At 35.6% G+C, this 13,676-nt stretch overlaps 1 protein-coding gene across 1 annotated transcript in view; it reads left to right on the forward strand.

Moving 5' to 3' along the window:
• The window catches only part of grap2a (GRB2 related adaptor protein 2a), a 14,178-nt gene extending 583 nt beyond the window's left edge, over positions 1–13,595 (forward strand). The window contains exons 2-9 of the mRNA XM_053652495.1: positions 6,495–6,570; positions 6,907–7,037; positions 7,642–7,733; positions 8,544–8,663; positions 11,618–11,804; positions 12,128–12,199; positions 12,315–12,425; positions 12,565–13,595. Of these exons, the coding sequence (XP_053508470.1) occupies positions 6,960–7,037; positions 7,642–7,733; positions 8,544–8,663; positions 11,618–11,804; positions 12,128–12,199; positions 12,315–12,425; positions 12,565–12,741 (837 nt within the window). The 5' untranslated portion in view covers positions 6,495–6,570; positions 6,907–6,959 and the 3' untranslated portion in view covers positions 12,742–13,595. The remainder of the gene's footprint in view (positions 1–6,494; positions 6,571–6,906; positions 7,038–7,641; positions 7,734–8,543; positions 8,664–11,617; positions 11,805–12,127; positions 12,200–12,314; positions 12,426–12,564) is intronic.
• The last annotated feature ends 81 nt before the right edge of the window (positions 13,596–13,676 follow it).

The following is a 13,676-nucleotide window of genomic DNA, read 5'->3' on the forward strand; positions in this document are numbered from 1 at the left end:
CAAAACTGACATAGAAAACAAGTTAGAAAACAAGTTATAACCACCTCATGAGCGAATAATCATTTCTTTAAAAGTGAAAAATGAAATTGTGTAGTATAGTGTATAGTATTGTATTCTGGTGATATAATGGTCGTATATTGTGTAGTATAGTGGTGCTGTATTGTATGTTGGTGTTGAATTGTATAGTATAGTGGTGGGATGTTATATATTGTATAGTTCAGTGGTGGTATACTGAACAGTAAGTGGTGATATGGTGTAAAGCATAATGTATAGTATAGTGGTGGTAATATCCTATAGTATAAAATTGGTATAATTTATAGTATAGCTGTGACATATTGTATAGTATATCGTATAATTTAGTGGTGGTATACTGTATAGTATATTGTATAGTATAAAGTTAGTATATTGTATAGTATATGTTGTAGTTTAATGGTGGTATATTAGATAGTATATCGTAGAGTATAAAGTTAGTATATTGTATAGTATATGGTGTAGTTTAGTGGTGGTATATTGTATAGTATAAAGTTAGTATATTGTATAAGAATATGGTGTAGTTTAGTGGTGGTATATTGTATAGTATATTGTATAGTACAAAGTTAGTATATTGTATAGTATATGGTGTAGTTTAATGGTGGTATATTGTATAGTATATCATATAGTATAAAGTTAGTATATTGTATAGTACATTGTATATTGTATGGTGTAGTTTAGTGGTGGTATATTGTATAGTATAAAGTTAGTATATTATATAGTATATGGTGTAGTTTAGTGGTGGTATATTGTATAGTATATTGTATAGTATAAAATTAGTATATTGTATAGTATATGTTGTAGTTTAATGGTGGTATATTGTATAGTATAAAGTTAGTATATTGTATAAGAATATGGTGTAGTTTAGTGGTGGTATATTGTATTGTATATTGTATAGTATAAAGTTAGTATATTGTATAGTATATGTTGTAGTTTAGTGGTGGTATATTGTATAGTATATTGTATAGTATAAAGTTAGTATATTGTATAGTATATGGTGTAGTTTAGTGGTGGTATATTGTATAGTATATTGTATAGTATAAAGTTAGTATATTGTATAGTATATGGTGTAGTTTAGTGGTGGATTTTGTATAGTATAAAACCGTATACACCACAGGTAGTTCCGGTCAGTTGAATCACCATTCTAAATGAATGTGCTGCCTATAAAAACTTTAACCATAGTGGCATACAGTTAAACTCCCAGCTTCATTATTAGTAGAGACACAGCACAGACACAGGTAATTCATACATTACACACACAATCTCTTCCGCACTCTCTCTCTCTCTCTCTCTCTCTCGCTCTCTCTAATAAATAATTCATTAAAATAAATGTAATCTTATCGCACTATTCTGTGTATGATTTAGAGTAGGCAGAGTTGTATATCTTACAACTCGTATATTAAATAATTAACGAAAATGAACTGTTATTGTTATCTTTTCGGTCAAATTTTGTGCTGCAAACATCAGTGACAGCTTTAATTTGGCAATGCTGGCAAGTGACCATGGTATAAGTGGGATAATCCACGGCTAGGTGTGTGTTACACCATTTTAATACGTATTGTATAGTATATTGTACTGTATACTATATTGTATAGTGGTTGTATAGTATAATGTATTGTACAGTGGTGATATATTGTTTAGTGGTTGTATAGTATAATGTATTGTACAGTGGTGGTTTATTGCATAGTGGTTGTATAGTATAATGTATTGTACAGTGGTGGTATATTTTATAGTATATTTCATAGTGGTAGTATAGTATAATGTATTGTATAGTGGTGGTATATTGTATAGTATATTTTATAGTGGTTGTATGGTATAATGTATTGTACAGGGGTGCTATGTTGTATAGTGGTTGTATAGTATAATGTATTGTACAGTGGTGGTATATTGTATAGTGGTTGTATAGTATAATGTAATGTACAGTGGTGGTATATTGTATAGTGGTTGTATAGTATAATGTATTGTACAGTGGTGGTATATTGTATAGTGGTTGTATAGTATAATGTATTGTACAGTGGTGGTATATTGTATAGTGGTTGTATAGTATAATGCATTGTATAGTGGTGGTATAATATAATGTATTGTACAGTGGTGGTGTATTGTATAGTGGTTGTATAGTATAATGTATTGTACAGTGGGGGTATATTGTATAGTGGTTGTATAGTATAATGTATTGTACAGTGGGGGTATATTGTATAGTGGTTGTATAGTATAATGTATTGTACAGTGGTGGTATATTGTATAGTGGTTGTATAGTATAATGTAATGTACAGTGGTGGTATATTGTATAGTGGTTGTATAGTATAATGTATTGTACAGTGGTGGTATATTGTATAGTGGTTGTATAGTATAATGTATTGTACAGTGGTGGTATATTGTATAGTGGTTGTATAGTATAATGCATTGTATAGTGGTGGTATAATATAATGTATTGTACAGTGGTGGTGTATTGTATAGTGGTTGTATAGTATAATGTATTGTATAGTGGTGGTATATTGTATAGTGGTTGTGGAGCTGGAACAACTAATCGATAAAATCGATAATAATTGATTATGAAAATCGTTGTCAATGAATCTCATTATCGATTAGTTGGTCTGCGCGCGGCACGGGGGAGATTTACTCATTACGTTACTTTTGTTCCGAAAACACGCTTCAGAGAGTAAATACTAAAGTTGTGTCCCAAAAGAAGTACTGTACACTTACACTGTGCACTCTACCATCTAGTGTGTGGATTTTAGAAAGGTAATATCATCTCAAATATAACACTAGGGTTTTTTTTTACTAACCGGAAGTATAAGCCACGACGGTGCATGACGTCATACGCACGCTAGCATTAGCAAACACCCAGAGTCACTGATAATGACTTTCTTCAGTTTACTTTCTGTCAGCGTTACCTTTTATTCCCAACATGGCCTCAGTCACCAACAGACGGAGTCGAAATCATCACGTGACTGAGGAAGAAAGTGTGTAACCTCCAAGTCCTCTAAGGCAGGGGAGCTTTTTTAACACCGTGGAAATCAAACTGATGCACAAGGACAAAGTTATGTTTATATCCAAAATGCTCCACTGTGTGCAAGGGGCAGGGGAAACTGGTGCAAGCTGCTTTAAAGTTTTAGTTTAATTTAAGTTTATTGTCATTATATGGTGTATTTGCGCACTTGCAGTGTAACTTCTGTAGTTTATTATAATGGAAGTGATGTGTTAGTAACGAGGCCACGTTGCTGATCATGCGCTGTGTAGACGCGCTGATACAGAGTGTAGCCCGAGTAAGATCTGTAATGTCTCATTAAAACACTATGATCAAAAGTAAACACAAGTAAAATAATATTCCTAAAGACAGCGAGTAACAGAAAGCACAAGGTGCAGTGAAAGTGAGTTTTTATTATTAATTTAGGACTGTAGTTTAATTTGGTGCTTTTTGTGCATCCATAAAAATAATACATAAATACTTATATACAAGATAAACTAAAATAAATGAATAAAATAAATAAATAAATTACACACACACACACACACACACACACACACACACACACACACATATATATACTGGAATGCTCAAATCTCACTGGTCAGAAGGTGTGCGTTGTTTTCATATAACAGCACAGGTAGTTCAGGCTGAACATGAACAACAGGTTTATATTAATGTGCTTGTCCTAATATGTTATTGTTTCTATAGTAACAGCTCACAACATTACATCTAACTATAAATGATTAAAATATGTAACATGTCATTCATTAATAAATGAATTGTAATAGCTGCTGGTAAAGTACGCGGAATAATGCACTCCAGATTGTGCTGTTTTACGACAATAATGCACTTCTGGTGTAACTCCACTATCATGTCGTGCCGCATCACACACACCCAACGTGGGTCATTTTCTTATAACAGCGCGGTCTATCATGTATTATTCTTTACATAGTGTCAGCTCTGAAAGTAGTAATAAATGATGGGCATAATATTAATGTGCTTGTTCTAATACGTTATCGTTTCTATAGTAACAGCTTGTTCACAGGGATGTGTACAACAGACGCGCCACATAAATGGATAATTTAAAAAAGCATACTCATTGAGATGTTTATTTAACATTTATGGAAGGAGCCTCCACTGTTAGCATTTTGCAATCGCTTCAGGACATCAGCTTTTTGTGATTTCTCTGTAACATGAAAAGCGGCGTTTTTAAACTTTGAGAGAGAAAAAGTAGAGGCTGGTGCCACAACTTGAAATGTAACTATAAACACATAAAAAAGTCCCATACTTAAATAAATTAAACATTTTAATTGTTGGTGTACATAAATGAATAAATAAATACATACATACATAAACAAAGCATGCTAAAAAACTTGATCAGTTGTATCTGATTATTTTCCTATTATAACAGGTCCTGCTGTGTGACTATCATGCTGTTATATCAGCATCACTAATGTTCACCCATTTAAAAAGTAATCCATCTTATTTTATTGAATTATGATTATTTTAGATTTTTTTAATTAAACATTATTAAACATGATTATTTACAGCACGAGCTTCAGGAACTCAACATTAATCTTGTACACTCCTAATTTATTATTTAGGGTTTCTGGTTTTTTTTTTTTTTTGGCTGGAATTAAGATAAAGATAATCATCATTTTGTTTTCATCTCATTATTCCATCCACAAAAGTGCAACAGAAGAGAGCAAGAAGAAAAAAACAAAACAAAACAAAACAAAAAACATAGAAGGGAAAAATTACAATGATGACAGCAACGGAGAAAAAAAGGAAACTGAAGGAAATAATCACACACTGTGACTATGCTGAGGATAATTAACACATTATATGGACGTATGTATATTGATATATATTTTAGCCAAAAGGAAGGGTGTGTGAGGATGAATTAGTTGTGAATGTTTTATTATTCAGCAGATGATTCAGGTCTAAACATGAGCTAATAGTGACATTGTGGAGTTACTGTGCTGTGAAGAATCTGAAAGCAGCAACACTTCCTGAGACTTTAAGGGTTAAGATGTACATATCAGAGGCACAGAAAATAAATTAAAGTTGTGAAAGACTCACTGTGTGTGTGAGGAATTGGTTGTAATTGAATCAGCGATTCTTCCCCTGTTTCCTTCCTGTGGATCAGACGGAGGGGATGATCTTCATTACACATGGCTCCCGAGAGAACACAGAACACGCTTCATTTCATATTTTACATGTTTATGTTGTGTGTTTCCTGTGAGATAAGCTCAGCTCTCTCAGCTCAGGTACCAACACATGAGTTGAGACAGGATTCAGCTTTAGTTTATCTCTGTTGATATCCATGATGAACTCACACTTCACTTCGCTTAGCAGCAGCAGCACTCTTAGATAATCTAGAACTCTTACACATTGCATGTAGAACCCTACAACAAAGGGGTTGGAAGCTAAGAACCTTTACTTGAAGGACCTCTTATTTGTAAGGGTGTACCAAGTACAAAGACAAAACCTCCTGACAGGTTCTAGGTACTAAGAAGAAAATAGTGAGCAATAATTTGGATACTTACTCAGGGTTCTTCAAGGGTTCTTTAAGGGTTCATTTGGTTTTTAAATTCCAAAAAAAGGTTCTACACTGAATCCTCTCTGATAGTGAAACACTCTGCTATAGGGTTCTACATTTGAGGAGATGGACAAAAAGAAATATTAAGGGTGGACACTTTTAGAACAATGGATCTTCAAGGGTGTTCTTTAAGGGTTCATAAAGTCCTTTTGGAACCCTTTCTAATCAGAAAACACTCTGTTATAGGGTTCCACAAAAAAAAAAAAAAAAAAAAAAAATTTAATGGTGTTCCCAGAAAGACAGGTATCCTTTAAGGATTAAAATTTCTTAAAGAATGTTCTTCCATGATTCGTCAAGGGTTAATTATGGGTTATTAATGGTTCTTAAAGGGTTCGTAATGGTTCTTAATGATTCCTCCAGATGTACAGCCAAAGAACACTTAAAGGTTCTACACTTTTAAGAGTGTACATTTTTACAAAAAGGGTTCTTCAAGTGTTCTTTAAGTGCTCAGTGGATAATTAAGACTTCTTGGCTTCCTAAAAATGTTCTACATTAAATCCTTTCTTATAGGAAAACACTCAAGGGTTGTATATAAACATTTTAAGGGTTCCCCAAGATGGACAAGCAAAGAATCCTTAAGGGTTTGAATAATGTACACTTTTAGAAATTGAATTTTTTAAGGATAATTAAGACTTTTTCGCTTCCAGAACAGGTTCTATTTGGAAAGGAAATGTTCTGTTATAGAGTTCTAAATGTAAAACTTAATGGTTGCCCCAGAGTACCACTAAAGAGCCTTTAAGGGTGTAGACTTCTAAGGTTCTCTTAAGGTTAAATTAAGGGTTCTTATCTTCCAGCTTTCTTCCAGGTGTTCTAAAGTTAAAATAGCTAATTAAGCGAAAGTAAAATAAGATGTGTGTTTATAATGAAGTTCTCATCTCCTCTGTGCTGCAGGTGAATTAATAATGTTCCGTAGGATCCACTGACTCACCCACAGCTGACTCCAGCTCCCTTCAATACCATAACAAGTGTAAGACACCGTCACACATTCATTCCCTCATTCACATCATCATAAACCTGTTATTTGCAGCTGTTTTGGAAAATCTACTGTGGTTTAATGAGGTGTTCAACACCTCAACTCAGTGTGTGTTCAGTGTGTGCAGATAAAACACTGATTATTACATTTTTCAACATGTAATTGTTGGCATTTATGATTAAATTCATGGTTTTGTTTATTCTGAGAAGACATTTGACTTTTTGCTCATGCATGAATGTCAGATTAACCACACAGATGCATGTTCTCTCCAGCTGGTGTGTGTGAGATCTGGGGTTAAGTTAACTTCCTCTTTGCCTTCTATCATTACAGACACTCACTCGTCCCTTTGTCCCCTCGCTCCCTCGTCCCCTTGCTCTGTGGCCATGGAGGCACGAGGAAAATTTGACTTCAGCGCCACGGCGGAGGACGAGCTCAGCTTTCGCAAAGGAGACATCTTGAAGGTATAGAAAACTGCACTCTTATGTCTAAGCGCCTTTCTCTGTGAAGGAACCCTTAAAGGTTCTATGTAGAACTGTACTTCAGATGCCAAGAACCCTTAATTATCAAATCAACACAAAAAAAAACCCTTAAAGAACCCTTTAAAACACAATAATCTCTATGTCTAGATATGAACGTGTAATTTAGACAATTTAAAACACCTAAGGGTTCTCCGGTTGTCTCTAGGGGGAACACTGAAAGGTTCTATGTATAACCTTTCTATCTGAAGAGTCTATGTTAACAGAGGTTTTCCCTTAATCTTTTAGAAGGCAAAGAACCCTTAATTATTTCATGAAACTTAAAGAAGAAACCCTTTTTTTTTTCTCAGCGTGGTCCAGGTACCAATAAGCTACTGTAAATGTCAGGTTCTAGGTATTAAGAAGAAAATAATGCGCAATAATTTGGAGTTTGTACAGCACACTTACCCAGGGAACACAAACAGTCTTAGAAAAGGGAAACACTGTGATAAGCAAACACTCAGTTTACAGTTCTACATAGAACCCCTAAGGGTTCATCCAGAGGGAAAACTGATGATGCATGTATGTGTAACCCTACATCTGTGTGCAGATCCTCGGCGCTCAGGATGACTGGTTTAAAGCAGAAATGCACGGACACGAAGGATTCGTCCCTAAAAACTACGTGGACAGACAGACACCCAGGTGAGTTCTGTATTTGAACATCAGAACTTTTTGTGGATATCTTGCAGAATGTTCAAACATTTTATGAGGTCACACTAATTCATATAAACCTATACTAACTCACACTCAGTCATGAGGGTCTTCAGAGCAGCGGTCTTCCTGTTAAGATCATTTCCTGTGGCAGTGTTTTTTTATTTTTATCACAATGCAGCAAAGCTCAAATCAGATTCTGATTGACAGAAATCTCCCTGAATTATGTGGAATCTGGTGAAAAAAAATATTGTTTTAATTAAATTATGCACCCAATATTTTGTCCAATGTTGTAGAAACAATGCCTCCTTAGAGATCTGTTAAATGAAAATACTCTTATAAATATAGGGTGTCCCAAAAGTCTCCGTACAGTAGATAGGGGACCATGTTTGCCAGAACCATGTGGGTTGTGCCTTCGTCAGTGGATGTTCATATGTTCACTTCTTCTCAACTGGTCCACAACACTTCCTGACTTTTTGAATTTGTTAATATGCTTGGCAACAGTGTCGTGTGTGTGATGTGCTTGCCATGTTTCCTGTTAAATCACAACCTTGTGACAGCCATGAGAATGATTTCAGTATGTTCTTCTTTTGTCAAAGGCATTCTTAAAGGCTATCTGAAAAAAATAAAATAAAATAAAAATAATAAAAAATATTATATATATATATATATATATATATATATATATATATATATATATATATAAAACGTGACTCTTTGGGTGTGTTTGGTTTCTAGTGACGTCTGCAGTGTGTCAGTGTTCTTACGTTCCATTTTATTCTCCGTGGTGTTTGTGTGCAGCTGGTTTCAGGAGAACGCCAGCCGCAGCGCTGCAGAAGAAATTCTCATGTCCCGGGAGGTCGGAGGGTTCCTGATCCGCGGCAGTCAGAGCTCACCTGGAGATTTCTCCATCTCCGTCAGGTCCGAGCCAGAACTCACACAAACACACGCTCTATACTGCTTTACTCAGCAACCACACCGTCAAAAGCACACCATACACTTGCTGAGAAACACGGGTTCCTCGAGGGTTCTTCATTTGTGTGATGGTTCCAACATTGTAAAAGAGTTGTTTTTTTATTAAGAATCTATTCAGAAATCTGTCATACACAGGAAATACATTTGCAAAGCATAAGCAAGGAAAACAGCACTGACTGACTGCTTTTAGTACTTCTTTTTTTTGTCTTCCATCCTTCGTTTCTCCCTCAATCCTCTGATGTACAGTGCTACATAGAACCGTTAAGGAATTTCCTACAGGGACAAACTGAAGAAGGTTTTAGTATGCGAGATGGAACCCTGTGCTTACAAAACAATTTGAAACTCTTCTCCTTATCAGTGAGAGCTGAGTCGGGCTTTCTGTTCTGTATTTCGTTTTAAAACCTCATAAGCTTATGAAGTAGAACAGCATAATCGGTTCTAAACCGATAGAATATAGTTTTGCATAAGTAATTGCACCCTTTACAAGTGAACCATTATATATAAAATAGAAGGAAGAACTGCATTCTACAGAAAATTAACACAAACAAATCTTCTGTTTGGGTGAAACAGCCAAATAATTTCATAAAACACACACAGTAAAATCCCTAGTGTTGAATTAACACCCAGAGCGTTCATTCGTGTCCAGTGGACTTATATAAACACTGTAGAGTGTGAATTCAACACTCTGGCTGTTCAATCAACACTGGCGATTTTGCTGTGTACAGTCTCTCTCTCTCTCTCTCTCTCTCTCTCTCTCTCTCTCTGTGGTTTTAATCTGTTTGTACCCCAGAATTCACCTGAACTCTCCGCACATTCATGTATCATCACCCACATGAACATCTTCTTCATATCACCTCAGAAACAGACGCAGCTGTGGTCACATCTGTGTGATATGACTTCTGATAAATCATCTACATCAGTGGTTCTCAACCAGGTGGAGCTTAGCCTGCCTTTTATCTAGCTATCAGTGCAGACCAGTGTTGCCAACTTAGCGACTTTTTTGCAACAAAAAAAAAATCGCCTAGCGACAAATCTAGAGACTTTTTGCACAAACCTTAGCAACTTTCCAAATGTCTCCAGTTCTGACCTGCAAGCGTGAAGTCTTGCTTTCCCGCTGCACTCGCACCTCTCTCTGCGTCTGCTGTGTTCAGTGAATGTCTAAGAGCCGAAGATTTAACAATGTCATGGATAACGAAACGAGCTCTTCTTCCCAATTCACATCATTATGCGAATGTTTTAAAACGTAAGACGAATATAATGCAACATGTTTTACATGTAAAATGGTTCTACAGCCTAGTTCTCTTGTTTAAAGTAGTTATAATGTTCAAACATTTTTGATCATTCATGTTCCATACCTGTCCGTTGCATAGTTTTATAAAAGTCATAAAAGTTATTTTAAAAATCATAAAAGTTATGAAAAGTAATTAAAATAGTACAAAAACACAAAAGCAAAAAAAAATCTGTCTATCTATCAAAAACAGATTATAGATTAAGTTATATATAAATAGATTTTATATAGAACAGGTAATCATTATACCTGGTCTTCAATATGCGGGGGGGCTTGGGGGAGCTTTAGTTACAAAAGGATGAGAACCTCTAATCGACATCTTTAAACTCCATCTTGTGTTTCACATGTGTTCCCTCTAGTGTTAATAAAGAGTAAAATAATGTACATAACTGACAGTATAGCTCTTTATAATAGCATCAGAAAGCAGATTTAGACTTGTATCCAGCGAAATGATTTGGATTTGCTTTGTTCAGCATTAATCCAATTCATATTATCTGAATAAAAGTTGATATCATTTTATTCGTTATTTATAGAGACTTCTGTACTGGAGCACATATCGGTTACAGCTCATCCTTTATAAAATGCTCTTATCTTATAGACAGTGTGACGAGTTGAACGTACAGAGATACAGAACCCAATGTGAGTCTGCGCTACGAGTAATCAGGAAATAAAAATTATCAATCCAAACTTAACACTGTGAATAAACAATATGCAGTACATAGAGAAGTCTGACTGATATTGTGGGATAAATTCAGTGTTTAGAGCTTTGTGGAAAGAAAACTGGCACTGAGACCCACCTCAGGGGTCGTGACTCCACGCTGAATAAAAAAAATGAACCTTGGATCAAGTAAGATCAAGTAAAGAATTGCATGAACTTGTAATTTTACAGGAAATTTTTTAACAACTAAAAAATAGTTTTTCAATGTAAAAACTTACATTGAGAAAAAACAAAAAATGTTGATGCAGTTTTGTTTGCTCTAATTTTTTTCAGTACGTTCGTGGTGTCGCTTGATTTATTAACGGGTTTGTGAGAGAAATCACGATCTCCTCTTTCTTTTTTACGCCTTTTTTTACAAGGTAATATTGTGACTATCGCCCTAACTATGAAGATGGGTTTTGTTATTGCAAGTCGCGGTCGAACACGGCACATTTAAATGAAGTGTAGGTGATATTTGAATCTTTCTCTGCTATCCTGACACACTGTACTAATATAGGAGTTTAAGAGTAAGTATGGTTTTACAAACATGATGTAAGTGTTAACATAAGTTAATACTTAACGTTACTCACATTATAAAATGTTCAAATGCTACAGTAGTCCTAAAGTAATCTGGAATAAAAAAAAATAGAGAGTGGGGTCAAGTGGGGTCGTGGAAAATGTAAAATGTAAAATTTTGGGGAACCTCTACATTACCTGACCTTGATAGATGTGTAATGATTTGACTGGAATATCGCTGTGCACCAGCAGGGGGCGCAGAGAGCTGTGAGTAATTACAGTGCACCATGTTAATGTTAATGAGAACACAGTGTGTAGTCATGTCTGTCCGTGTGTTCTAAGCGTGTGTACATGTATGATAGCTACTGATTATTTTCTCATGTCTCTTTCTGCTTTCAGACATGAGTTTGACGTGCAGCATTTTAAGGTGATGAAGGACAATAAAGGTAATTATTACCTGTGGAGCGAGAAGTTCATGTCCCTCAACAAGCTGGTGGAGTTTTACAAAACAACCTCCATCTCCAAACAAAGAGAGATCTTTCTGAGAGACGGGAGCCGAGAGGACCCTGCGCCGGCACCTCATCCTGTAAACACACACACACACACACACACACACACTCACACACAAAAACACCTCTGTTGAACAATTAAATCCATTTAAAAAGTTGGTCTCACATTTAACTTCTTCTTAACCTTATTCTTTCTTTCTTTTTGTTCCTACATATCTTTCTATCTCTGTTCCTTTTCTTTCTGTCTCTCTTGTTCTTACTTGATGAAATGATACAGAGTCCATGCAAATTTTTACAGAACACAGTCATGAATATTAATTAATTTCAGCAGTAATTAATAGTATACTTATTAATATTATTATTATGATTATTATTATTATTATTATTATTATTGTTTTAGGTAAAGAGAGGCAGTGACCGACCCCAACCCTCAACACACCGCAGACCACCAGAGCAAGCTCACACTCAGCAGGTAAATCTCACACACACACACACACACACACACACACACACACACGCATATAGACAGCTATCTTACACAGCAGTGAAATAATGTGTTAATGTTGTAAAATTATGTTTATCATCAGAAACAAGGAAGTTTGGAGGAGAGAACTCACAACATGGGTCCTACAGGGAAGAACAGTCCAGTTAATCCCCTTCCAACATCCAGACGCCCTTCTGACAACATGCCTGCACCGGTACACACACACACACACACATACATATACACACACACATTTCATATTACATTACTAACTTTTATATTACATCTCCTGAATGTCAACATCTGTGTGTGTGTGTGTGTTTGTGTGTGTGTTTGTATGTGTGTTATGACAGAGGCTGTCTGTACAAGTGAAGGCTCTGTATGACTTCATAGCAGAGGAAGACGATGAGTTGGGCTTCAGCGCCGGCGACGTCATTGAGGTTCTGGATCGTTCTGAAGCGTCGTGGTGGAAAGGACGCCTGCGCGGGAACGTCGGACTTTTCCCGTCTAACTACACGGTTCAGATATAAACCACCCTGAGAACCGGTTCTTCTGCGTCGCTTTTACACTTTAAGTCAGATCTTTTCCTTTCATCACTGATTACGAGGACAGGACAATGACGTTAATTGGATTAATTACGGTTATGATTTAGTGCGAATTCTTTGATGTGGTACGATTCCGTCTCTGACACACGAGCTGAGACACGGCCGGATACGTGCTTTTATTCTCCTGGTTTTCTACTTGTTCACCACAGTTGCTCCATCCTGCTCCTGGACATGTCAGTGTTTTCTCTCCTCTGACTCACTCGACTTAACTGAGCAGCTGATTACCGAGTCTGACCTGCGTTACACTGAGTGTGTTAAAAAGCAGAAAACACTGGAGTGGAGGAATTCCAGGACCAGGATCGAGAAACACTGTATAGAAGAACTACATACATATATACAAGAAGCTACACACATCTTACTGTATATGTCCACATTTTATATTTAATATTCAATCTATTATAACTGATATCAGAGCTGTGATTGATCCTTTTCAACTAGTAGTCCATAAAAAATAGAAATTTCCCCCTGAAGTTTGAAAAACAGACTCTTTTTAATGTTCTCTCTCTCTCTCTCTCTCTCTCTCTCTCTCTCTCTCTCTCTCTAGTTGCTGTAATCTATATAGCACACCCTAAAGGTTATTGTCATTGATGAATTTTATAAAATAAACCTCAACATGGTCTTTCCTGTAATCTATTAAAGAGACCATTTGTTGTTGTTATTATTATTATTATTATTATTATTATTATTATTGCTACAGACTTTAATGTAGACGATCTTTAAAATATTAACTTTTTTTAGGTCAGTAACTTTTTTTTTGCTGTAGTCTGTGAAATAAAACCTTGAGAAATTAGTGAAATGAGGATTGTTGTTGTTGTTGTAACATATTTCGTAGTTTGTGTGTAATAACAGTGTAATAATTC

The sequence above is a fragment of the Ictalurus furcatus genome, chromosome 2, assembly GCF_023375685.1.
Source record: "Ictalurus furcatus strain D&B chromosome 2, Billie_1.0, whole genome shotgun sequence".
Classification (NCBI taxonomy): Eukaryota; Metazoa; Chordata; class Actinopteri; order Siluriformes; family Ictaluridae; genus Ictalurus; species Ictalurus furcatus.